General features: G+C 49.2%; 1 protein-coding gene, 1 non-coding gene and 1 pseudogene across 18 annotated transcripts in view; 2 read left to right on the forward strand and 1 right to left on the reverse strand.

The window, feature by feature from the left end:
• The window catches only part of STRC (stereocilin), a 25912-nt gene continuing 675 nt past the window's right edge, over positions 1-25237 (reverse strand). Inside the window, exons 2-31 of one of the 17 annotated variants that reach the window (XM_077939268.1) lie at positions 18967-19164; positions 17879-18664; positions 17766-17817; positions 16820-16998; positions 15741-15973; positions 14722-14784; positions 14521-14625; positions 14210-14376; positions 13391-13577; positions 13139-13254; positions 12730-12862; positions 12194-12376; positions 11851-11889; positions 11502-11669; positions 11286-11351; positions 10681-10809; positions 9684-9742; positions 8487-8610; positions 8270-8382; positions 5693-5828; positions 5083-5279; positions 4794-4884; positions 4429-4585; positions 3671-3840; positions 1794-1949; positions 1271-1413; positions 933-1081; positions 593-690; positions 366-513; positions 1-166 (exon numbers count right to left, since the gene is read on the reverse strand). In XM_077939268.1, coding sequence (XP_077795394.1) covers positions 78-166; positions 366-513; positions 593-690; positions 933-1081; positions 1271-1413; positions 1794-1949; positions 3671-3840; positions 4429-4585; positions 4794-4884; positions 5083-5279; positions 5693-5828; positions 8270-8382; positions 8487-8610; positions 9684-9742; positions 10681-10809; positions 11286-11351; positions 11502-11669; positions 11851-11889; positions 12194-12376; positions 12730-12862; positions 13139-13254; positions 13391-13577; positions 14210-14376; positions 14521-14625; positions 14722-14784; positions 15741-15973; positions 16820-16998; positions 17766-17817; positions 17879-18664; positions 18967-19021 — 4491 coding nt within the window. In that variant the 5' untranslated portion in view covers positions 19022-19164 and the 3' untranslated portion in view covers positions 1-77. Of the gene's footprint in view, positions 167-365; positions 514-592; positions 691-932; positions 1082-1270; positions 1414-1793; positions 1950-3670; positions 3841-4428; positions 4586-4793; positions 4885-5082; positions 5280-5692; positions 5829-8269; positions 8383-8486; positions 8611-9683; positions 9743-10680; positions 10810-11285; positions 11352-11501; positions 11670-11850; positions 11890-12193; positions 12377-12729; positions 12863-13138; positions 13255-13390; positions 13578-14209; positions 14377-14520; positions 14626-14721; positions 14785-15740; positions 17022-17765; positions 17818-17878; positions 18665-18966; positions 19165-25237 lie in introns of those variants that run through there. The other 16 variants (XM_028850836.2, XM_028850835.2, XM_028850834.2 and 13 more) reach the window with 16 other exon arrangements.
• LOC114679810 (U6 spliceosomal RNA) lies at positions 2951-3043 on the forward strand (annotated as a pseudogene).
• LOC114680042 (small nucleolar RNA U13) lies at positions 14009-14112 on the forward strand. The gene has a single exon (XR_003732117.2). It is a non-coding gene; the product is annotated as a small nucleolar RNA U13 (small nucleolar RNA).

Consider the following 25237-nt stretch of genomic DNA (forward strand, 5'->3'; position numbering starts at 1 on the left):
TGCACTTCTGTTTGCACTTTATTCATTATGACTTAAGATTTCTCTCCCCACAATCTCCTTCTACTGTAGAGACAGGCTCAGAGCAGGTGGCCAAGGAAGCTGATAGTCAATACCAGGGACCAGGAAGGTCGTGACCAGTCCTGGAGGCCCCAGGCTGTACTTCGACCTATAATAGACAGGGAATGGGAGTCATATCACAACTCTGCTCTCCAGGAGCATTGATACTTGGAAATTAGCGCTCTGCCTGTAGACTCCTTCACTCCAGGGATCTCCCTGGGTGCACTCTAAGAGCCAGACAGCACCAGATTAGGGGTTTGATTCGGGGTCAGGAGATGGAGGCTCAAGCTGTGCAGCTGGGAACTCACCTTGCTGTTCCGGGCTCTCCTTGCCCTCATGCTGGGCCCATGCAACTGCTCGTCGCTGCTCAGGACTCAGAAAGGCCATTTGCTCAGGAGTGACAGCCACAGCCTGGGCACTGGTGAGACTAGATAGTTGGGTGGGACTAAACACCACCTGGGGGCAGGGGTAGGAATCAGTGCATGCCAGTTGGGCCCTGGCTCTCCTGTGGTCACCCCAGTCCATTAATACTTACAGCAAATTTAGGAGGAGGGATGACAGAAATGGCAAGAGGAGTAAGGCCCTGGATCTGTCCCTGCAGCAGTGCTGAAAGAGCCAGGTCTGGGATCCCAGCTGTTGAAGCAAGTGGCATCCAAACATTGTCTTAGACTCACCTTCCTTCTCTTCAAACAGATAGACCTTCTCTAACTACTCCCAAAGTGCCCTACCGTAGACCTTCCCCAGTATGTCTCTAGCCCCTTATTTAAACACCCTCTCAGGTCCCCACTTTAAGAATTGCAGGGCAGTCTTCCATCCAGTCCACCCATGGTATAGAAACCAAACCAACTTGCACCAGCAGTAGCCCAGCTCCCCACCTGCTATGGTGCCAATTTCAGTGAAGATCTCAGGCCCCCAGTTACTGATTGGGCCAAAGCCACCAGGCAGTACAAGGAGGTGGGCCAGAACCTCCAGTTGTTCTTCAGAGCACTGGAGATGCAGGGTGCCCAGGAAGAGAGCTGCTTGGCTGTAGAACAGTGGGAAGGAAGGAAGAAGAATTCAGCTTCAGTGAAAGGGGCTGTGGTCATGAGACAAAGGAAGAGATGGCTTCAGATGAGTTCCCTTCCTCCATGGGACCAGACCTTCATGATCCTTCTTTCCCCAGTAAGTCCACCTTTACCTCAGCACCACCACCCTCAGCCCCTTCACAAGTGACCTAAACTCCCAACTGCTGATGTGCTGGAGCTCCTCTGGCCGCAGTCCACAGAGCGTATAACCCAGCGCTGTCAGATGAATGAAGTCCAGGTGGCTCACATGCCGACCACTCTGCCGTAGGAAACTGGAGACCACAACGCGGAGCTGGGGTGGGGGTTGGGGGCAGAGGGGAAGGAGAAAAGTTATGGAGAATGAATGGACAGGGAAGTGATAGGTGTTGCTGGGTTACACTCTGTTACTATTAAGACCTAAAGAGTCACGGGGAAGGCTGAGGACTCAGAAAAGAAAAGGATAGAAAAAGAAGAGGCCTCCAGGAAAAGAGGTAGGAGACAGTATTATGTGTTCAGGGCCTCAGAGTGAATAAATCAGAGTCCTGAAGGTCACTAGTAGGGGGTATCAACAAAAGATAGAAAGAATGACCAGGTAGGGTCACAGGAAAAAATTCCTTGGGCTTTAGATGATCTACAGGGCTGGGTCTGTGGGATGGGTGTTTGGGAAGTGGTAGGGAGGAGGAAAGGTGTTACCTGAGTGGAGCTCCAGCCATCTATCTGCCCCAGGGTGCTCAGCACTCCCCAGTCCACTAGGATCAGCTCCTGTAGTTCCCGATCTCCTAGACCTATTAAGAGCCGACCAAGCTGCAGGATCTGCTCAGGACGAAATCTCCGGGGGGGACCCCACAACTAGGAGAAAGAGAGGAACAATGTGAGTGGAAAAGCAGTGGATTGGGAGTCAGAATGCTGGGTTTTAAGTCTTGCCTCTGCCCTTAGCTGTATAACTCTAGGCAAGTCACCTGCCTTTTCTTTAGTTTCCTCCACTGTCAAATGAGACAGTTGCCTTACAGTTCCTCTAACGTGTTTTGAAAGACATTACAGTCAGTGGAAAAGAAGAGCAGACTAACTCTAGTCCATGAGTTCTACACCTTTATGTGCATCAGACACAGAGACACTTATTAAAACACAGATGCCTGAGGCCCAGCACAGTGGCTCACAGCTGTAATCCCAGCACTTTGGGAGGCTGAGGTGGGAGGATTGCTTGAGTCCAGGAGTTCAAGACCATCCTGGGCAACATAGCAAAACCCCATCTCTACCAAAAATACAAAAGTTAGCCAGGTATGGTGGCGTGCACCTGTAGTCCCAGCTACTTGAGAGGCTGAGTCAGGAGGATCGCTTGAGCCCAGGATGTAGAGGTTACAGTGAGCCAAGATCACACCACTGCACTCCAGCCTGCGTGCTGGGTGACAGAGTGAGACTCTGTCTCAAAAAAAAAAAAACGCAGATGCAGATGTCTGGATTCCTTCCCCCAGAGGCTTATTTTTTTATTTATGAGACAGGGTCTTGTTTTGACACCCAGGCTGGAGTGCAGTGGTGCGATTTTGGCTCATTGCACCCTCCACCTCCTGGGCTCAGAGGATTCTCCTACCCCAGCCTCCCGAGGAGCTGAGATTACAGGCATGCGCCACCACACCCAGCTAATTTTTTTTCTATTTTTAGTGGAGACAGGGTTTCACCATGTTGCCCAGTCTGGTCTCAAACCCCTGGGTTCAAGCAATCCATCTGCCTCAGCCTCCCAAAGTGCTGGGATTACAGGCGTGAGTCACTGCGTCCAGCCTCCCCAAAGGTTTTTATTAAGTCAGTCTAGCATGGTAATCGGCACTGGCATTGTTCCTGTGCTCGGTTCAGCAGTACATACATATAAAAACATTGGAATGATACAAAGATTAGCACAGCGCCTATGCAAGGATAACATGCAAATTCATGAAGCATGCCATTATTATTATTATTTTGTTTATTTATTTATTTATTTTTATTTTTATTTTTTTCGAGGTGGAGTCTCGCTCTGTCGCCCAGGATGGAGTGCTTTCTTGACCTTGCCTCACTGCAAGCTCCACCTCCCGGGTTCACCCCATTCTCCTGCCTCAGCCTCCCAAGTAGCTGGGCTACAGGTGCCTGCCACCACGTCTGGCTAACTTTTTTGTATTTTTAGTGGAGATGGGGTTTCACCATGTTAGACATCATAGTCTTGATCTCCTGACCTCATTATCCGCCCACCTCAGCCTCCCAAAGTGCTGGGATTACAGGTATGAGCTACCGCGCCTGGCCGAAGCATGCCATTATTTTTTTAAGAAAGAAAGAAAAAAAGAATAAAGAAAAAAATCTGTTCCCTTGATGATTCCGATACACATTAAAATTTGGTAATCACTGCTTTAGTCCCTCTATTCATTATACTAGCTCTCTTTCCTCAATATTTATCCCCACTCACCTCCTACTTGTGACCCAAATCTTCTAATTCTTTTATCTCCTGCTTCCCCCACCTCTCATCCAACTCTATATTCTCTTTGTGTCCTACATCACACCCAAAGAGCTTCTTCATGGCCAACCCCAGTTGACTCTCCATCACTAACCTGTTTTGCTTTGCCCATGGCTGCTCGCAGTTCCTCAGGCCCAAGTCCTGGGTCCCCTGCAAATAGTGTCAGGCAGTCCTCAAAGTCTGAGAGCTCCATCTCTGCAATCTGGGTTGCAGACCAGGCTGCTGGGAATGTCCCTCGTACATCTGCACAATTTGGCACAGGTTCTGAAGGGGGAAGACAGGGTCAGGAGGTCAGTATGGTAATAAAATATGCCCAGAGATATCTGTAGATGGAATGACTCTTCCAACCTTTGGAGGATGGAGCACTGTGGCAAGTAGGGACCAAAGGATTATTACAAGGTAAGATGTATAGGGCTTAGAAGATAATAGAACAAGAAGTGATTGGAGATGCCAAGTCCCTTCTTTTATAGATGAAAGACTGAGGATGTTGGTCAGGGATTTAATGGCAGAGCTGAATTTGAACCCAGTTCTCTAGCCTCACCATGTCTCCTTCAAAGCTTCTAGGGATCTCCCCAGCAGAGAGCTCCACACTTAGCCGAGCTAGAGCTGAATCAGCTGTTTAAAGAGACAAGACAGCAGGAAAACGGAAATTCTGGGCTAAAAGAAAACTTAATAGTTTACAAACTCCCAAAGCTATAGAATTCTAGAACTAGAAGAGACTTGAAGATCATCCCTCTAACCTCTTCTTTATAATTAGAAAACCCAGTCCCAGAGAAAAGCATATGCAGAACCCAAACTATTTGATACTCCCTGTACATCCTGCTGGACATATGAGTATTTGGGTAGTTTCACCTGGAAGATCCTCAGCAGCTGGTCGCACAACCCCTGCTACCAGGGCTGCTTTCTTGGCAGCCAGCTGTGGCCCCCTACACAGCTGTCCAACTCTGCTCTGCTCCCAGCTCTGCTGCTTTTCTAGAAGCCGCTCCAGGGTCTCTGGACCCAAGGCCTCCTGCATGAGAAGGTAGAAGGAGAGTAGGGAGATCTGGACAGATCAGGGCCTGCTGCTGTAGCTGTAATTCCAAAGTCCAGTCTCTGTTTCGCAGTCTCCCCCTAGATCTAGGCTTCATATCCTTTGCCCTCTTTGGCCATGGGTCCCCATAACCAGCTCACCAGTCCCCTCTATGCATTTACTCCCTTCCCTTCTTCCTTCATCTCACCCTGGGGATCAAGGAAATTGCCTCAGTAGACAGAGTGAACACTAGGCGTCCAGCTTGCTCTACTTCATCCTGGCTCCACAACTCTGGTTTCCTGGGGACAGGAAGAAAATCGGGGGCTGGGGAGCTGAGAGAACTGTGAGGAAAAGGAAGGGGAAAAGAGGACATGCTAGGATTTGGGACACAGGGCTCCAAGGGACCTTAAGAATATAGAACAGGCTGCCACTGATGATGGTGGTTGAGGGATTGGGTACAGAATGAGTTAGAATCTGAAGTTCTCAAAGGTCCATACCCAAGAACAGACTCCTGCAATAGCAGCCATCCCAGCTCTGTGGCAAATGTCTCTCCTAGGCAGAAACCTTGCAGCTGACTGAGATGGGACAGCAGGATCTGTAGGGGGATCTGTCGTGTGCTCTCTATCCCCAGGAATCCAACCAAAGGGCCTAAAGTCTCCAGCACTTCCCCTGAGAGTGGAGTCTCCTTTGGAGCCTGGAGAAGAGCATCAGAACTTGGACAATGCACTTCTGACTCAGAGTACCAGAAACCTTGATCAAGACACCAAGCCCCTTGACCTTCTCTCCTGCTCCCAACTCAGCACCCTATGATGCTTACTACCTTCGTTCACTTTCTTAAGCAATGAGCCCACACAGGAGCAGGCAGAAAGTCTGAGAGGTGGACTGCAAGAGATTTCTTGGACTCCAAGAGGTTTGGACAATTAGCATGAAGCATATTATCAAGGAACGGAACCCAGAGGGAAAACGGGGGCCAGGCCTTGAAGACAGGAACCTGTTCAGCAGCAGGAAAGCAAGAAGTAGAGTATTGGGAGACAGTCAGAGAGCATTGTCTGAGGAGCAAGAATTGCCCAGGGCAGCAAATCTGAGTCTCGTAGGGTGGACTCTTACCAGGTTTTGTAGTGCCCTCTCTGCCAGGGCTGCCTGGTGGAGGGGGGTCAGTGCCAGCAGCTGCTCTGGAGCTCTTTGCACCAGCTCCACCACCAACATAATGGATTCATTGGATAGTCTGTCCATCAACTGGATTCTATTATAGCAATTTGACAACAACAGCATTCAGTTGGAACTGGGCCAATTCGAGAAGGGACCACAGAACCCCACAGTCCCCAGGTAAGATGTGACCCCAGGCCAAACTTAGTGAAGCTGGACAGGAACTGATAGTAAACAACTCCAGGGCCAATTCCCACCATCAAGCTTGAACGGGAGAGAAAAAGGGAGTGACATATTTCTAGTCTTCCTAAAAAAAAACAAAAAACAATCCTACCTGATCTAATGGACTCAAAAGCTCCAAATATTAACTACCATTAACATTTCCCCATTTTATAGATTAAAAAACTGAGGTTCACAGAGATCAAATGTTGAGGTTTCTCACTCCCAATTCCCATTTTTTTCCACAGGGCCACCCTTCCTCTACTTGTGAAGAGGTCTCATCTTGTTTGTATGTGCTACACAATTTACAAAGTTCTTTCAGGTGTTATCTCATTTGATCCTACAAGACCTGGCCTCACTTCATCACCCAGGCCAGAGCACAGTGGTGCTGGGATCTCAGCTCACTGCAACATCCACCTCCCAGGTTCAAGCAATTCTCATGCCTCAGCCTCCCGAATAGCTGGAATTACAGGCACGCGCCACCACGCCCAGCTAACTTTTGTATTTTTAGTAGAGAGAGGCATTTTGCCATGTTGGCCAGTCTGGTCTTGAACCCCTGATCTCAGTGATCCACCCACCCTGGCCTCCCAAAGTGCTGGGATTATAGGTGTGAGCCACTGAGCCTGGACAAAATAGGTGTTTCTTTTATCCCTCTTTCACAAATGAGGAATTCAAGTTTTTTGATGCATTGTCCAGGACCTTTCACCTCATCTATAACCTTAGAATTTTAAATTATCTCACAGAACCCATATATTTAAACAGATTTGAATGGCATTGAAAAAAGTAAAAACAGGCTGGACGTGGTGGCTCAAGCCTGTAATCCCAGCACTTTGGGAGGCCAAGGCAGGCAGATCACAAGGTCAGGAGTTCGAGACCAGCCTGACCAACATGGTGAAATCCCGTATCTACTAAAAATGCAAAAATTAGCCGGGTGTGGTGGACACACCTGTAATCCCAGCTACTCAGGAGGCTGAGGCAGAAGAATTGCTTGAACCCGGGAGGTGGAGATTGCAGCGAGCTGAGAAGGCACCATTGCACTCAAGCCTGGGTGACAGAGCAAGACTCTGTCTCAAAAACATAAATAAATAAATAAATAAATAAATCCCTTTTGCCCAGAAATCAGAGGTGATAACCTGTATCCTACCTAGGATTGCCAGTTCTGGAACTGGGCTAAGTCATACAAGAGCTAAAATACGTGGAAACGCCGATAAAAATGTAAGAAGGCTGGGAAGCTGAGGTAGGCAGATCACTTGAAGTCAGGAGTTCAAGACCAGCCTGGCCAACATGGTGAAAGCTTATCCCTACAAAAAATACAAAAATTAGCCTGGCATGGTGGTGCACACCTATAGTCCCAGCTACTTGGGAGACTGAGGCAGGAGAATTGCTTGAACCTGGAAGATGGAGGTTGCAGTGAGCCGAGATGACGTCACTGCACTCCAGCCTTGGTGACAGAGCAAAACTCTGTCTCAAAAAAACAAAACAAAACAAAAGTAAGAATGAAGTCAACTACTTTTACTCCATTTCATCTCCATATTCCCCAGCAAGACTGTAATACCAGCATTTTCTTATTCTGACTTACAGTGCAGATGGCAGTGGGGTGGTGGTAGGGGTAAAACGAGAAAAGCAGCATATGAGTAAGATACTAATAAACTTCTCTATGGGTAGGGAGAAGCCTTGGGTTCCTATAGCCTTTTCTTCCCACAACCTATATATGAACGTGCTCTACAACATTCCTACCATGGGGCCATCTGACCTAGGCTCAAACAGCTCCAAGGACCACGAACTCACTACCTTAGTTTTTCTTATACTATGTAAAAATCTGATCTCCATTAACGACTCTTAGTCTTGCCCAATGGGGCCGCTCGTAAATATGACAATCTAATTTCTACTTGATAGCCCCTCAGGTATTTGAAGGCATTTATCACATTTTTCATACATTTTCTCTCGATCTACTCCTCTGAACGCACTAAGAACACAGTGCCCTGAGCAAACTACAATCCTCTGGGGCAGCATTGGAGCATTGCCTCCCTCACTTCAGACACTATCTCAATCTCAATTAATGTGGACTAGGTTATTGTAAGATTACTCGGCAGGCCTCAATACAGTGTTGCCACCCTCTGCTGCCCCATGCTGGAGTATATTCTGGGAACCAGTCAACACATAGAGCAGCTTTGAATAAAATCCTCTGCTGTGGGCTATAAATGATGTCAGGGAACTACCAGACAGAAAAACTGCCTCCTCTAGGGCATTCCCTAAGGGCAGATCTTCACCCCAGATTGAGCTTTCTGAGGGGCCAATATTTCTAGCTGCAGTACTTACGGTAAGTCCAGGAGTAGCTTGCTATCCAGCCCATTCAGTTCTGGCCCTAGAGTTGTCCATTCTGGTTCTGGCATTGCCATCCTCCGCTGTAGCTCTGCCCAGATACAGGCCCTCTGTAGGGAAGCAGGGTGAGGCCAGAGCACAACATAGGAGCTAGCTTCTATACCTAGGGTCTCAGCCTCCCTGCTCCCACTAATGTCCAGGCACCCCCTCTCACCAGGCTCCCTCGAACTCTAGTGGGCAGCTGATAGATCATGTGCACCACTTCAAGGAAGTCTACCATGGAGTTGATCTGCTGCAGAAACTCACAGGACATGCCCCCTGCCAGGGTGCCCAGAGCTCTGTGGGTGTGAGAGTCGGGAGATGCTCATTCAACACATACAACAGCCTGTTTGCTCCTTGATATCAGTACTCTCAACATAAGTACAGATGTTCATTCATGGCAATTTATGGTTTGAGAAATTTTTTACATAGATATTCTCATCAGCTCCCCATAACATCACTGCTGTTTATCAGAGAAGAAAATAAGGATTTACAGAGGTCAGGTGACATTCCCAACATCATTCTACTAGAAATGTGGTAAACTGAAACTAGAGCCATGTCTTAGATTCTGAAGCCCTTGGGAGGCCAAGGTGGGTGGATCACATGAGGTCAGGAGTTTGAGACCAGCCTGGCCAAAATGGTAAAACCCCATCTCTACTAAAAATACAAAAATTAGCTGGGCATGGTGGCACGCACCTGTAATCCCAGCTACCCCAGAGGCTGAGACAGGAGAATCGCTTCAACCTGGGAGGCAGAGGTTGCAGTAAGCCGAAATCACACCACTGCACTCCAGCCTGGGCAACAGAGCAAGACTCTGTCTTGGAAAAAAAAAAAAAAAAAGATTCTGAAGCCCATTGTTCTTTTACTGTGGGTGTAAGTAAAGTGATACCTTCTTATTCCTATTTATTCTTGCTTGGACGGTGCCTCTGAAGTCACCCTGAAGTAAACTAATAGTAGCAAATGCCTACTGGGAGTTTACAATGGACCAGGCACTGTGTTACATATCTCACATGACTTACCTCATTTAATCTTCACGATAACTACCTATAAGGCTGGTGCCATTGTAATTCTCATTTAAAGAAGGGAAAACTGACACAGGGAGGTTAAATGACTTGCCCAAGGGCACAAGTAGGTGACAGGACTGGAACCTGAATCCAGGTTTTCTGAGTCCTTTGGCTCTAGTCAGGATAGGCATGGCACTGTGGAAGGACAGGAGGCCAAAGGGAGGAGCTAGGAGAACGTCCATGAGGCAGGAACTATGCACCATTCATCCCTATATCTCCCATTCCATATCACACGGTGCCTGGCACATAGTAAGCATTCAAAAAAATGTTGGTCGAATTCAGCACACTGCTTAACACAAGTTACTCACTGTAGATTCCTGAGGGTCAGGTTGGTGGGTACTTGCATCTTCTTCCAGAGAAACTGTGCCTACAAGAGAAAGAAAGAGGAGCCACTTCCCAGAAGAGACACTGTCCAAGGATACTCCCTAGAGTAGAGAGGCAGGACTGCCTTGGACCCAGTCCTGCCTCTTCACTCTGTAGGACGCAGCAGCCTCTGACTTTCCCAGATGCTCACTCTTCTCTCGGAGAGTGAGAAAGAAATGAAAGAAAAGGGAAGGAGAAAGAAAAAGAATAGCAAGTCAAATTATAAGGGATACTAGGGGGCTGGGTGCAGTGACTCAGGTCTGTAATCCCAGCACTTTGGGAGGCCAAGACAGGAGGATTGCTTGAGGCCAGGAATTCAAGACCAATCTGGATAGCATAGTACCTTAAAATAATGTCTCCACAAAAATTTTAAAAATTGGCCAGGCATGGTGGCTCACACCTGGAATGCCAGCACTTTGGGAGACCGAGGCAGGTAGATCACAAGGTCAGTAGTTCGAGACCAGCCTGACCAATATGGTGAAACCCCCATCTCCACACACACACACACAAAATTAGCCAGGCACGGTGGCGGGCATCTGTAGTCCTAGCTACACTGGAGGCTGAGGCAGGAGAATCACTTGAACCAGGAGACAGAGGGTGCAGTGAGCCAAGATCGCGCCACTGCACCCCAGCCTGGGCAACAGAGCAAGACTCCATCTTAAAAAAATTTTTTTTTTAATTAGCCAGGCATGGTGGTAACCACCTGTAGTCCTAGCTATTCCATGAGGCTGAGGCAGAAAGATTGCCTTAGCTCAGGAGTTTGAGGCTACAGAGAACTCTGATCATGCCACTGCACTCCAGCCTGAGCAACAGAGTGAGACTCTGTCTCAATCAATCAATAAAGCATACTAGGGATAAGCTGACCAAATCGGGCTGAGGGATGGGTAAAGAAGGTAGACTATATTGAGGGAGGGAGTTCTGAAATTAAATGGGGAGAATTACCTGCTGCTCAGACCAGGGCAGCTCCCGGTAGTGTCTTCGGTTTGCCAGAAGAGCCAAGGAATCCAGTTGTAGCAGCTTTAATGGGAGCAGGGGAAGCAGGCAGTCTGGCCAGGTGGTGGGAACAGGCTGCTGGCAGCGATGGGTATAGCAGTGTAGTGATAGGTGAGAGTCTGGACTTGGCACTCAGAGAAAAGAAATCATGGGGGTGGAAAGGGACCAAAGCTGGGACAGAAGTGGAATGGCATTTGCCACTGTAGCAATAAACGCCTAAGAGCCTCACACTGCAGGCTGCTGTGGTCAGGTGTTGCTGCTAGTTAGGCACCAGGCGAACAAAGTCCCTTAGCTTCTCTGAGCCTTGGTCTTTTCAGCTGAAAGCAGGGTGGGTGGCCTGGAAGATTTCTCAGGCCCTCGCAGCTTTGACATTAGTCTAGGACAATGTGGGCGGATCATGCTGTCCTGCATCTGGAACTGGGGAGGGCTGCTAATGGGTACAGAGCTAACCAGAACTCTCAGGGCCACTGCAGGGTAGTGGGGGAGGCAGCACCAGCCATATGAAATTGCCCCAAAATGGGGAGAGGAGCTCAGCTGGGAGATCTCACACTTACCTGACCAGGGACACACACAGCTGGACCAGCACCTGTTGTACCCATATTTTTCACGCCATCTTTAACCTGCATGAGAATTGGGGGTGTGTGTGTGTGTATGTGTGTAAGTGGGGAGGTATGAAGAAAGGCCTTCCCTGGCCTCAGGGAAGACGCCTTCCTCCCAACCAGAGAGAGCTCGTATCCCTGATTGTCTCATCCTCCTTGCTACTCTCATACCCGAAAGGTCTGCAGCAGTGCTGCGGTCTGGCAGGCTGAGAGGCGTGACAGTTCAGGGGCCAGGCAGGAACAAGCCCCAACCAGGACTCGCCTAGGGATGGCCTGGAGTGTCTGGGGGCTGAGGCCAGGCAGCAGAAGATGCAAGGAGCAGAGTTCCTCCAGGGATAGCTAAGGAGCAAGAGAAACAAGAGGCCTGAAGAGGAAGGGAAGGGTGGTGGGGAAGACAACAATCACAATGCAGCAAGGCAATAAGTATGAGGGGAGTGGAGAGAGAGGAGGGGCAGATGCAGAAGCCAGGGGAAAGGGGGATAGAGACCTCTGGAGAGAGGCTGAGGTTGCAGCTACTCACATCGTGCCTAGGAAGGAGCCGTCCAAGCAGCAGGACAGCCTGTGTTGGGATGGGACCAAAACCAACAGCTCTCAGGACCCAGCAGCCAGGTCCTAAGTGGGTTCCTAAGGCAAACCCTCCAAAACTTCCCACTCCCTCTTAAACATCCCCAGTAACCATCCTCAGTGACTCAGGTCCCTTCTTGATCTGAGGAAAAGGGAATGAAGGTGTCCTCGTGTGGACAGAGTTTACGTCTATTGTTCACCCAGGGAAAGGAGGGGCTGGTTTTATCCCTGAATGGGATTCTCTTGACAGGGCTCAAGCAGGGATGGAGGAAGCATGCCAGGGAGTGAGAGAGGCAAACCTGAGCAGGTGTAACACTAGCTCCCTGCAGGACAGGAAGCATGGCTCTAAGCTGGGGCTCTGACAGCTCCTGCAGGAAGCGGAGGCCCAGCTGAGGGAAGAGCGGGGCCCAGACCTGCAGCTCCTGGGGGCTCAGCACCGCACCTCCAGATGAGCGCAACACCCCCAGAAGTTCATATGCCACCTGTAACCAAAGAAGGTTTAGGACTGGAGAGAAAAGACAGATGAACCTTGAACTTCCTCTCTAATCCCACATCTGAATTTCCCAGGGCTTGGGCTAGGGTTTGGAACTAGGGATTGGACTGGAGTAGATTAGGTTCAAAATGGCAAAGGGTGTGTTTGGGGTGCCACAGACCAGATAGGGAAGGGCCAGGAAGAGGTGGTAACAGGTAAGAATGGCCATGGAGTAAGGAATGGAGGTTGCAAAAGTGGGATGGGCGGCTGGCACCACTATGCTCAAGTTGACACAATGGGAAAGCCATCCACACAGACCCAGGGGAAGCCCACAGTCTTCTAGGCTTGTGCTGAGGGGCTCACCCGTCCTTCTGGGCTGAGGGTCCCGTTGGCTGCACATTCCAGCAGCCCCCGTTCTACCGGCCCCATCGGATCACTCAGGGGCACTAGGCTCTGCAGCTCCTCAGGGCTCAGGAAACAGGCGAGGGGCCCAAGCCTGAGGAGGGCATGAAGCTGACCTTTGTGTGGTCCCTGAGGCTAGCACTAAGCAGGCCTGGCAGCAGACCGTGTGGGTACATACACTGGGCACTCTGACCACTACATCACTACACAGGGGCACCATCTATAGACCTCTCCTGGAACTCTGTGCTGCCTGGGGCCACTGCCTACTCCCTTGCCCCTTCCTTCCTAGAACACCTACCCACCATGACACCTGTACCTTCCTCTCTCTACCTCTTCCACTCTGGCCTTGGTTACTGATCCCACAACTCACCTGCGTACCTGCTCCTCACCATCCTGGACACTCTGGTTTACCAGGCTGCGCAGCACATGGCGGGCATGCCCGGGCCCCAGACCTGCTGCTGGCCAGCTATCCTCCAGGGCCTGGATCTGAGATGGGGGAAGTTAGCTCGCACTGGGGTCACTGTGGGGTTCTTGCAGGGAGGGACCACTGAAAGACACGCCATTGACTCTCGTCCCCACTAGCAGAAGATGGGCCAGTCAATAAAGAAGATGATTCTCATACCTGGTGAGGGCTGAGCTGCAGAAAGCTCTCCAGAGGGAGGTGAGGGAGGAGGGGCAGCACTGCCCACAGCAGCTCCTGGGGCCAGGCAGGCACTTCCCCAAACAGTTCAGGGGCCAGCAGACGCTTTGCCAGAGCCTCCTTCTGTTCAGGCCTCATTCCTGGGCTGTAATCCCGGATGGCAGCCAGGCTACGAGGAGTAATAGGTCTTAACCCTTTGTCTTCTTCCAAACTGTTTTCCCCTGACCCTCTGTAGCCCTGCTGTCTAGATAGGAAGGAGACTCTCTCTGTTTTTGTTTTGTTTTGTTGTTTTGTTTTTAAGATGGAGTCTCGCTCTGTTGCCCAGGCTGGAGTGCAGTGGTGCGATCTTGGCTCACTGCAACCTCTGCCTCCCGGGTTCAAGTTATGCTCCTGCCTCAGCCTCCCAAGTAGCTGGGACTACAGGCGCCCACCACCAAGCCAGGCTAATTTTTGTATTTTAGTAGAGACAGGGTTTCACTATATTGGCCAGAGAACTCCTGAACTAGTGATCTGCCTGCCTTGGCCTCCCAAAGTGCTGGGATTACAGGTGTGAGCCACCATGCCGGGCCTCTCCCTGGTTTTATAGAGAGGACCTCTCTGATCCTTTTGTAGTTCATTAGCATCATGACTGGGTTTTCACACTCAGGTATGAGATGCGCCTCTCTCAAACCTTGTTACGATGTTGGCACATTACCTATCTGGCATGAAAGAAAAAAACAGGAGCTCCGGAAGGAGCTGCTCCAGCTGGATGGGGTTGGCCTGACCCTGACAGGAGCAGGAGGAGTGGTACAGGAACCTTACACACTGTCGTTGACTAACAGGGATGGTGGGAAGCGCATCAGGTCAGAGACAGCCAAGAAAGGGATGAGTGGTGACAGGTCAATGAAGAGCTGGGAGGTGAGGCGCGGGTACCGCTGGAGCAGCAGGGCTGTAAGGCGACCCAGGGCCTGCTCCTCGGATGGTGGTACCTGTGGGGACACAGGAATGGATTCTGCCTCTGGAGATGCTCAGTATCCCTGCCACTTCCTCTCTGGAGTTCCTCCTCCCACTAAGGCAAGCCCTCTGAACACTAGGCTCCAGGTGCCCTTGCTCCCCTCTTTCTCTATGCTCACCTGCAGCTTCCCCTGCAGCATGAGTGTCAGGAAGCCCTGTGCAGCCTCCCTCTCTGCTGAAAGCACCAGCTGCTGGAGGTTTTCTGGGGGCATATGCAGGTATGCCTGTGAATAGGAGGTCATGGTGGGTATGGCCTCACAGGGCAGGGACCTCTGGCCATGGCTGTCACCCAGTCCACCCATGGGCCCTCCACCTGTTACCTGCACTAGAATCTGCAGGGCCCAAACACTCTTTTCCCTCTGGAGCAGATCCCACAGCAAGGGCTGGTGGGAAGAAAGACAATATGCCAACAGAGCTGTCTTCTCTGTCTCTCCTGCAGCTCCCCCAGGCTTTCCAACTCCACTTGCTGGGATGCTCGTCCTTCATCTCAACTGTGATTCTTCAGATATTAAGCTCTTTTAGGTCCAGGATCATATCTCTAATTTCTCTTGTACCCTCTCCCATGCCAGGTCCATAGTTGGATCAATTAATACTTGCAGACCTGAACCAAATACTATGAGACTATCTAATTCCATTTTACTGGGCCCAGGGCTTGAAAAATGGAGCCCCAAAATGGAGTAAGGAATCTTTATATATCCTACAGAACCTAGCAAAGTGCCTTGCATATAATAGGCATTCAGTGAATGAATTATGGTGTTTAACATATTCCCACCCCTCCATTCTACAGAGTAAAAACTGAAGCCCAGAAAAACTAAATGAAATTGCTTGCCTAAGATCACACTAATTTGTGGCACAGTTGAACCTAGAACCAGAGTTTTCTGATTGGTAGTGTCCCTGAATCTTTCTCATTCCTGCCTTATCTTCCTGTATTCTGCCAGCCTCCAATTTTCAATCTCTAGGAAAAAAATCAAGAGTCCTCTAACTTGATCCTTTTTCTTTCAGGTGCAGAAAGCGGGAGAGTCAAAGAGCCCAAAAGAATAACAAGGTAATATTTATTGCACGTTTGTGTATCATGCACTGTGCTAAGCCCACAGCATGTATTATCTCATATACCAGTATCATCCCTAGTTTATAAATGAGACGAGAAAAATATTGCTCAGAGAATTTAAATAACTCATTCAAGGCTGGTCACAGAACCAAGATATAAATCCAAGCCTGTCTGACTCTAGAACTGTGTGCTTCAACTACTACCCCACACTACCGCCACTGAGTACACGAGGAATTCCCCTGGAGGGCCTTCTCACTGTTCTAGGAGCTTTCCCTCTGGCAGAGCACTCACACTAAAGCAGGCCAGCAGCTCCATCTTGCTTATACCAGAGCTGGGGTTGACAGTGGGTTCCAAGCCTGGTGGGGTTGGCTGCTCCTCCTCTTGTTCCAGGTATTCCCCAATTGTCCGTAGCACACTGCGCCGGCCCTCTGGGCGAAAGGCATCCCAGAAGGAGCAGTTGTCCGGGAGACTGGAGAGCAGTAGGGCCCGACCCAGCATCCCCTGGGCCTCAGCGCCCCCAGCCCCTGGACCCAAGAGGAAGGTCAGCAGGCGGAGGAGATAGTGTAGGCGTGTGGGGTGAGCAATGGCTGGCACAGAGGACTGACAGCGTGGCAACTGGGATAGCATGCCAAGGAGGAAGGGGCCAGGGGTCAGACAGAGTGGGGATGGTCCCAGTGGTGGCAGAGAGGGCAGAAGGGGGCCCAGCAGCCCTTCTAGGAAGCAAGTGTCATTGCCCCCACGACTTATCCGGCACTGGCCTGCTAGCCAAGGCCAGAAGGGCACCAGGGCCTCATACATGGTGTCATTGGCACAGACCATCACCAGGAAGCTGCCCCCATCTGGGCAGCGTTCCCCACAGGGTCCAATGTGGCAGGGTGGGAAAGCAGTGACATCTGGGGTGGGGCCCTGGCACACATGCTGGACCCAAGCCTGGTTGCTGGGGGGCACAGCCTGTAGACTTGCCTCCCCACACAGTCGCTCAGCCCACAGAGTCTCGTTCTCCAAGAAGCAGCCCCAAAAGATGTCTGGGGTGAGGGGAACAGGGGGCAGGCCTTCAGGGCAGCTGGTAGGGGGTGGGAGCAGGCCAGCACAGAGCCGCTTCACCAGGCGGCGGTTGGAGCCAGACAGGGCTGAAAAGGAGAGGTTACTACAGATCGCATTCAAAAACTCATCAGGAAACTGGTCATGACAGGCCTGTAGCCAGCCTTGGGCACCTGGTGCCCATGAGACTGCATACCACACAGCGGTCTGGCAGATGGCAGTGGTGCTGGGAGGGGGCTGTGGAGTGACAGGCTTGGTGTGTTGGCAGAGCAAGTGGATGGAGAAGTTGGAAATGCTGTAGGGTGGTGCTGGGCCTGAGTGGTTCTCACAGAGGGCCTCCACAGTGATGGCTCGCCGTTGGCGTGGGCTGATGTGGGCTGAGGGCTGAGGAGCTCTGGGCAGAGGCACACCTGCGCTCAGGCAGTGAAGGAGGGCAGGGGGTGGGGGTGGTGATCCAGACAGAAAGCCCAGCGCCTGGACATCCCAGGAAAGGTTGTGCCGGACGCCCCTGGGTGCAGAGGGAGGAGCAGGCAGGATCTGGTCAGTTCACATTTCCTCTGGCTGAAGATTCTAACCCTGACCCAGAGCCCTCAAGGGGCATGGCAAGCATAGGCTTTTCTACAAGTGAGGTCCCTGAGAGTTTAGGCATTACTGGTTGAAATGCTGCGACAGGGCAAAAAGGAGAGAGCTGACCCGCCAAGCTCCAAAATCACCTAGGAGAAGCCCCAGTTGGAATGCTTTCTGTCCACCTGGCTCCCTTCTGTTTCCTTTCTTCATATGCTTTCAGATAGCTTACACACAACCCTCAGCGGGCCTCCCGTTAAGAAATCTGCTCAGCAACTCAATATGTCTAACTATGCTCTGGCACTGTCGTACTGAAGTAGGAAGAGGGTAGAGGAATCCAGCTGTGTCCTTATTTTCCAAATCCCATCTTTACTAGCTAACATTATTAAGCACTATGTGCCAGCACTGTTTTAAGTTGTTTGCACACACAGTATCAACTCATTTAATCGGGTGCAACAACTCTGTGGTAACTAATATTATCATTCTCATTTTATAAATGGGGAAACTGAGGTATAGAAAGATTATGTAACCTGCCCAAGGTCATATGGCTAGGAAGACGTGGAGCTGGGACACCAACCCAGACAGTCACACTCCAAAACCACTAAACCACACTCCTCCCATCAGTTTTCCTCTCTAGAGGCTGATGTCGTCAGCTCTCCACCTCTAGATTTTCCAGGCCCAATCCCTCAGAACTGGTCCCCTCTTACTTACCATAAGAGCAGCTGTTGAAGGTTACCTAGGACGGAAAGAGTAAGGAAGAGAACTACCCCAATTTCACTTTCCTTGCCCTGCCACATCCCAGCCCCAGCCCTGGCCACACTCACCTCCCTGGCACTGCCCATTGGCATCAGGCTCTGGCTGCCCCAGAATGGAAAAGACCTCATCCTGCAGGGAGTGAGTGACACGGAGCAGCCCCTCCTGAAAGGCAGCATAGAGGGGGACCCCCACTGTGCGTAGCAGACCGCCCCAAAGTGCCTCCTCGGACCCTAGCTCCCCTGTTGGGGTAAGCAAACCCAACAGACCCTGCAAAAAGTGAGGAGCTGCCTCCCTCCCATCGAGGCCTGTGGCATTGGTGGGATCCACACTGGGCTGCACCTGCACCAGAGCTTGCCAGCGTGTGCCCTCTAACAACAGCAGCAGAGAAGGCAACCAGTCAGCAGCCAGGACACAGTCAGAGGGCCCATTACGGGTGCATGGGGGCCGAGTTGGGGTAGGGGGGCCCCCAGGAACTAAGGCTCCCAGCAACACCTCCACAAGTCCACCCAGCACCCCTGCCTGGTGCACCAGGAAATCTCGGGGAGTCTGCTCCTGTCCCAGCAGTGCCAGCAGATCCCCCAGCAGCCCTAGCATTGGCTCCCAGTCCGGGCTGCCTCTCAGTGTCACTAGAAAATCATGGAGCCGGAGAGCAGGTGGCTGGAGAGGTGGGGGCTCTCCTACTGGTCCTTCCCCCATTCTCCCAGGCTCAAAGGAAGAAGAAATGTTGGCCAGGAATGTAGAGAACTGTGAGCGGCTCAGGGAGCCCTGGGAAGCCTGGTGCAGAGTGGAGAGCAATGACTTCAGGAAGGAGAGACCAGGGCCCAGGGACTGAGGCCCAGTAGGTGCAAGAGTCACTGTAAGGAGAGAAACCAGAGGTCACTAAAGGGGAGGAACATAGAGCCCAAACTCAACCCTGCCTCTGAGCACAGTTCTCTACCTGGATCTAAAGATGAGGTGAGGGGATGGTCAGCTGAACCCCTTTCATTGGCCCATAGTAAGTCTTGGCCTGCTTTTCTTAGCCCTCATTTTTTCCTTTTGCATAAGTCTCTGCCTCTCTCCTTTGTCCTTCTATCTAACAGGTTAACCTCCACATTCTTAAAATCTTTTTCCAGCCACCCTCCTCCTCATCCCCAGTTCTGTTCACTGTTCTTCTCACCTGCAAAGGACAGCAGCAGCAGCAGTAGCAGCAGGGGCCAGAGGCTCAGAGCCATGTTTCCAGGTGAACACTGGTACCGGAGGGGAGTTCTGGTTAATCTCAACTGTGTGGGATAGCCAGGTGAGGGCAGGACACTGCAGGCAGCCTGAGGCTCCACTGACACTGTAGTGTGGTCTTTCAGGAAACAATATCTGTAACCTGACAGCAGGTTTGTTACCTGAGCCACTGAATATCTGATCCTTTGGCTCTGGAGAAGGGTATGCTTCTGTGAGAGGAACCAATGATAGGGGATCCCAGGGGCCCCTCAGAGGAACCCAAGGAGATTGCTTGAGTTAGGAGCCCATGATGCAGAAAGGAATAGGCAGACATGGAGATGGAGAACTGGAGAACAGGTGTGTAAGGGTGTAATCTGGGGTTCTGCAGAAATATAGAAAACAAAGAGGATGTGAAGGAGCTAAGAAGCAAGTAGGATTTGAAGAAATTGAGGAAGAAAGGATGCCCAGGAGCAAGAAACTGGGCAGCAAGGTATAAACAGATGAGAAATGAAGACAGAGGTCTGGTCCAAGGATGGAGAATTCAGGAAGAGGAAAGCTGCTTTTGACTCACTACCCAGAACCACAGAGTGTCAAGAGCTGAGCAGTACCCCAGAGATCACATAGACAAAACTTTTCAACTTATGGATAAGGAAACAGACCCAGAGAAATGTGACTTGCTCATTAGGCCATTCAAATGTTTTGGTTTTCCCTTCCCCTCTGGGATGCCCTATTATTTGGTTCTTTCTCTGTGGCCTAAGTGAAAGCCCTCTCAAAAACTCTGAGCCAAGAAGAGAGAAACCAGATTCAATCACTACGCACAGGGACTGATCTCCCTACACACAGAACTGCTCATGGAACAGAGAGAAAGAGATGTCATTCAAAATAATCTGGTCTGGTCAGGGTTAGAAGTCTTTTTTGTTGTTTTTGTTTTTTGTTTTTTTGGGTTTTTGGTTTTGGTTTGAGATGGACTCTCTCTCTGTCGCCCAGGCTGGAGTGCAGTGGGGCTATCTCACCACTGCAACCTCTGCCTCCCTCGTTCAAGCAATTTTCCTGCCTCAGCCTCCCGAGTAGCTGGGATTATAGGTGTGAACCACTACTGCCTAATTTTTGTATTTTTAGTAGAGATGGGGTTTCACCATGTTGACCAGGCAGGTCTTGAACTCCTGACCTCAAGTGATCTGCCCACCTCAGCTTCCCAAAATGTTGGCGTTACAGGTGTGAGCCACGACGCCATTTTTATTTTTTTATTTTTTTATTTTTTTGAGATGAGTCTCACTCTGTTACCCAGGCTGGATTGCAGTGGTACTATCTTGGCTCACTGCAATTTCTGCCTCCTTGGTTCAATCAATTATCCTGCCTCAGCCTCCCAAGTAGCTGGGGACTACAGGCACGCACCACCACGCACAGCTAATTTTTGTATTTTTTGGTGGAGACAGGGTTTCACTATGTTGCCCAAGCTGGTCTTGAACTCCTGACCTCAAGTGATTTGTCCACCTCGGCCTCCCAAAGTGCTGTGATTACAGGCTTGAGCCACCGCCCTAGGCCAGGGTTAGAAGTCTTTTCCATTCTCCATTTATATCTCCCCAAAGGCCTTCACTTTGCACCAACTCTAAAAGCAATTCAACACTGAAGCTACACCCAAACTTTCATTCTGTCCTCCTTTCCCTAGAACCCTTCCCCATTCTCTCCCTCAAATTCACACATGGAACTTCATTATTAATGTGCTTCTGACCTAGAAGATTCACTTAGGATCACGGAGTTTTAGTTTTATATATTTATTTATTTAGAGACAGGGTCTTGGTCTGTGGCCCAGGCTGGAATATTGTGGTATTATCCTAGCTCACTGCACCCTCGAACTCGTGGACTCAAGCAGTCCTCCTGCCTCGGCCTCCCAGGATCACAGAAGAGACCTGAGGAATCCTCTGGTAAGAACTTCTCATTTTATAGACAGAGGAATTGAAGCCTAAAGAAATGGAATGACTTAACCCGGGTCACAAGACAGCTGGGAGCAATGATGGGATTTTCCAAGGCAAATCAAAAGTTGAGATGCGTGAAATGATCTGTTGTGTAATTTTACCAACATTCCCTTTGCCCATCAAGGATACCACATCTAGTCTAAAAAGCAGACAGATGAATCTGAGGGAGAATATGACCCGAGTTCCCAACAGCTTTCCGGTTCCAGCACATCCTGTAATCCTTCTGAATTTCTGCCCTTCATTCTGTAACAACCCTCTTATAATAAATTCTCTTTTTTCCTCATAGGGTAGCAAAAAATGAGATGGTCTAGGTTCAAACCCTGGTTCCAGCATTTACTAGCTGTGTGTCCTGGGGCAGCTTCTAAATCTCTGTTTTTGGTTTTTTGTTGTTGTGGTTGTTGTTGCTGTTGTTTTTACTGTAAAAAGGAAAAAATCCTAGTGTAGAGTTTTTGTGAGGATTAAATTAGATAATGCATTTAAAGTGCTTAGTGCAATGTCTAGCATTCATTCAACAAAGATTAAGCACTTATTACGTGCCAGACACCGGTACAGAATAAACATTCACTCAATGTTACTATTACTATATTAGAATAGCTCAAGATGATTTTTTCTACTTGAAACTAAAGGAGTTCTAATGAAGACATAAACGATTATCTGGAAGTTGTATCTTGAGTGAAAGACCTTCAGAACAAATATGGAACTAGTTGAGTCAACCAGAGAGAGAAACAATGAGGATTCCCTCAACTCAGCATGGAAAATTTCCTGGCAGTCCATGTTCTGCTGTTGTAAGCCGCTGATTAAGCAATTTTCTTGCTGCTAAGGATTCAGACTATGTGCAAACTGAGGGCGAAGTGCTTAGGGTTTATGTCAAATATACTAGGCTATTTGAGTGTATTGGTTATTGCTTATAATTTGATAAAGTTCAACAAGAGCGAGACAAGTTCCAACCTACAGATGACCAAATGGAAACAGAGAACAACCAGCAAATTTAAATTACAAGGGTCCAGAACAAGAAATTAATCATACGTCCTGCTAAAATGAAATGGATAAGACTGGTGATAACTAGAACACTCTGTGATTTGCCAGTTAGAATGGATATACCTGGGAAGAGCCACAGGAGTTGAGAACTCTGAAACATCCTCACTCCCCAAAACTCCCACAGGGCACTCTCTGCCTGACAAGAACAAATGCCTCCTTTAAAAAAAAAAAAAAAATGAAACTGAGTCTCACTCTGTCACCCAGGGTGCAGTGCAGTGGTGTGATCTCAGCTCACTGCAACCTCCACCTCCAGGGTTCAAACAATTCTCATGCTTCAGCCTCCTGAGTAGCTGGGATTATAGGTGCGCGCCACCAAGCCCAGCTGCTTTTTTTGTATTTTTAGTAGAGACAGGGTTTCGCCACATTGCCCAGGCTGGTCTCAAACTCCTGGGCTCAGGCAATTCGCCTGCCTCAGCCTCCCAAGTGCTAGGATTACAGGCGTGAGCCACTGTACCCAGCCAGATGCCTCCCTTTGTAAAGTACAATTATTTTTCTCTTTTTTTGTTTTGGCTTTTGTAACTGAAATATTAATTGCTTACTAGATATCTAGGTGTTCCTCACATTTTCCAGATCTCTTGCGGTTAGGTGGGCTCAGGTGATTAGTTCTGTTCAATGGACTGTGGTTGACCAAAGAATTTAAGAGCTAGCAAATGAGCCTCCAACAATCTCTTCGCTGTTGAGGCAACCTAGAAACTACATGTTGAGATGGCAGTGTCACAAGGTCAAAATAGCCCGAGGCTCCAAACTACCACAGCATTTACAGTCAGTCTTCGACACTTGTGAGTTCTGTATTAGTGGATTTGCCTCGTCACTAAATGTGTTTGTAACCCAAAATCAATACTTACAGTGCTACTGAGGTCATTCACAGACTTGTATTGAGAAGTGACAAGTTTGAGTCACCTGATACACATGTTCCCAGCTGAAGTGGAACAAGGCAGTGCTGTGCCTTCTTTTCTTGTTGCAGCTCTCGTGGTGTAAATATTAGTAAGTGTCTCTTTTTTTTTTTTTTTTTTTTTTGAGACGGAGTCTTGCTGTGTCACCAGGTGGGAGTGCAGTGGCAATCTCAGCTCACTGCAACCTCTGACCCCCTCGTTTAAGTGATTCTCCTCCCTCAGCCTCCGGAGTAGCTGGGATTACAGACACGTGCCACCACTCCCAGCTATCTTTTGTATTTTTAGTAGAGACGGGGTTTCACCATGTTAGCCAGGATGGTCTCAATCTCCTGACCTCATGATCTGCCCACCTCAGCCTCCCAAAGTGCTGGGATTTCAGGCGTGACCACCGCGCCCGGCCGGTAAGTGTCTTTTTTAAGGTCTATCTAGTGATGCACTTTTTGCATTTTGGGGCTATTTGTTGGTGATTTCACTGTTTAAAATGGCTCTTACACTTAATGCCAAAGTGTTGTGCGGTGTTCTTAAGAGCAAGAAGGCTGTAATGTGCCTTATAAACTATGCTAGAAACGCTTCATTCATTGCCAGGCGAGGTGGCACACGCCTGTAATCCCAGCACTTTGGGAGGCTGAGGCAGGTGGATCACCTGAGGTCAAGAGTTCGAGACCAGCCTGGCCAACCTGGTGAAACTCCGTCTCCACTAAAAACACAAAAATTAGCTGGGCGCGATAGCGGGCACATGTAATCCCAGCTACTTAGGAGGCTGAGGCAGGAGAATCACTTGAACCCGAGAGGCAGATATTGCAGTGAGCCGAGATCGCTCCATTGCACTCCAGCCTGGGTGACAGAGCGAAACTCTGTCTCAAAAAAAAAAAAAAAAAGAAAAGAAAAGCTTCATTCAGGCATGAGTCACAGTGTTGTTGGCCATGAGTTCAATGTTAATCAATCAACAACATATATTAAATAAGGTGTCTATAAACAGAAACACAAAGAAAACCAAGGTTATATATTTGATCAGTTGATGAAAATGTTGTGACCAGAGGCCCACAGGAACTTAACCCTGTATTTCTCCTGGGAGCAATGGTTCAGTAGTCACTAATTCAGTTGTTTGCTGCAACTTTATAAAACATAAGTATCACGAATAATAAAAATTTACTGTAGCTGCCTTGAACAGTTACCCAATCAGTATTGAAACCTCCACGAGTGAGTAATATGCCTTTCTTAATACTTAAATCACTGAGATGTAGGGGTTAATTTATTCTTGCAGCACAGCCTTTGACTCTCCTGATTAAGACAGTTAAGTCATATTTGCATTTTGATATCAGATCTCTGAATTCTAGGTCTTCGTTCCATATTTATTAGTCTGGTGACCCCAAGAAGTTTCTATAATTCACTCATCTGTAAAATAGAGATACTATTACTCACCCACCCAATTTTGCTCATTCACTTGTATTATAAAGTGTCTTGATGTGCCAGGTACTGGAACAGATCCACTAAATCTTATCACCACTATGAATAGACTAGCTCAAGATGAATTCTTCTTCTGCAACTTAATCTTTTCAGCCGGGTGCAGTGGCTCACGCCTGTAATCCCAGCACTTAGGGAGACCAAGGCGGGTAGATCACAAGATCAGCAGATCGAGACCATCCTGGCTAACACAGTGAAACCCCATCTCTACTAAAAATACAAAAAATTAGCTGGGCATGGTGGTGGGCGCCTGTAGTCCCAGCTACTTGGGAGGCTGAGGCAGGAGAATGGCATGAACCCAGGAGGAGGAGCTTGCAGTGAGCTGAGATTGCGCCACCACACTCCAGCCTGGGAGACAGAGCGAGACTCCGACTCAAAAAAAAAAAAAAGAACCTTCTTTTTTTAGAGATGGAGTTTCGCTGTTGATGCCCAGGGTGGAGTACAATGGCAAAATCTTGGCTCACTGCAACCTCTGCCTCCCGGGTTCAATAAATTCTCCTGCCTCAGCTTCAGTAGCTGGGATTACAGGTACAAGCCACCATGCCCAGATATTTTTTGTATTTTTTAGTAGAGACAGGGTTTTGCCATGTTGGCCAGACTGCTCTCAAACTCCTGACTTCAGGTGATCTGCCCGCCTCGGCCTCCCAAAGTGCTGGGATTACAGATGTGAACCACTATGCCTGGCCAACTTAAAGAATCTTAACACAAAAACTGGTACAAGAAATAGCATCTTGGCCGGGCGCGGTGGCTCAACCCTGTAATCCCAGCACTTTGGGAGGCCGAGACGGGTGGATTATGAGGTCAGGAGATCGAGACCATCCTGGCTAACACGGTGAAACCCCGTCTCTACTAAAAAATACAAAAA

The sequence above is a fragment of the Macaca mulatta genome, chromosome 7, assembly GCF_049350105.2.
Source record: "Macaca mulatta isolate MMU2019108-1 chromosome 7, T2T-MMU8v2.0, whole genome shotgun sequence".
Lineage (NCBI taxonomy): Eukaryota > Metazoa > Chordata > Mammalia > Primates > Cercopithecidae > Macaca > Macaca mulatta.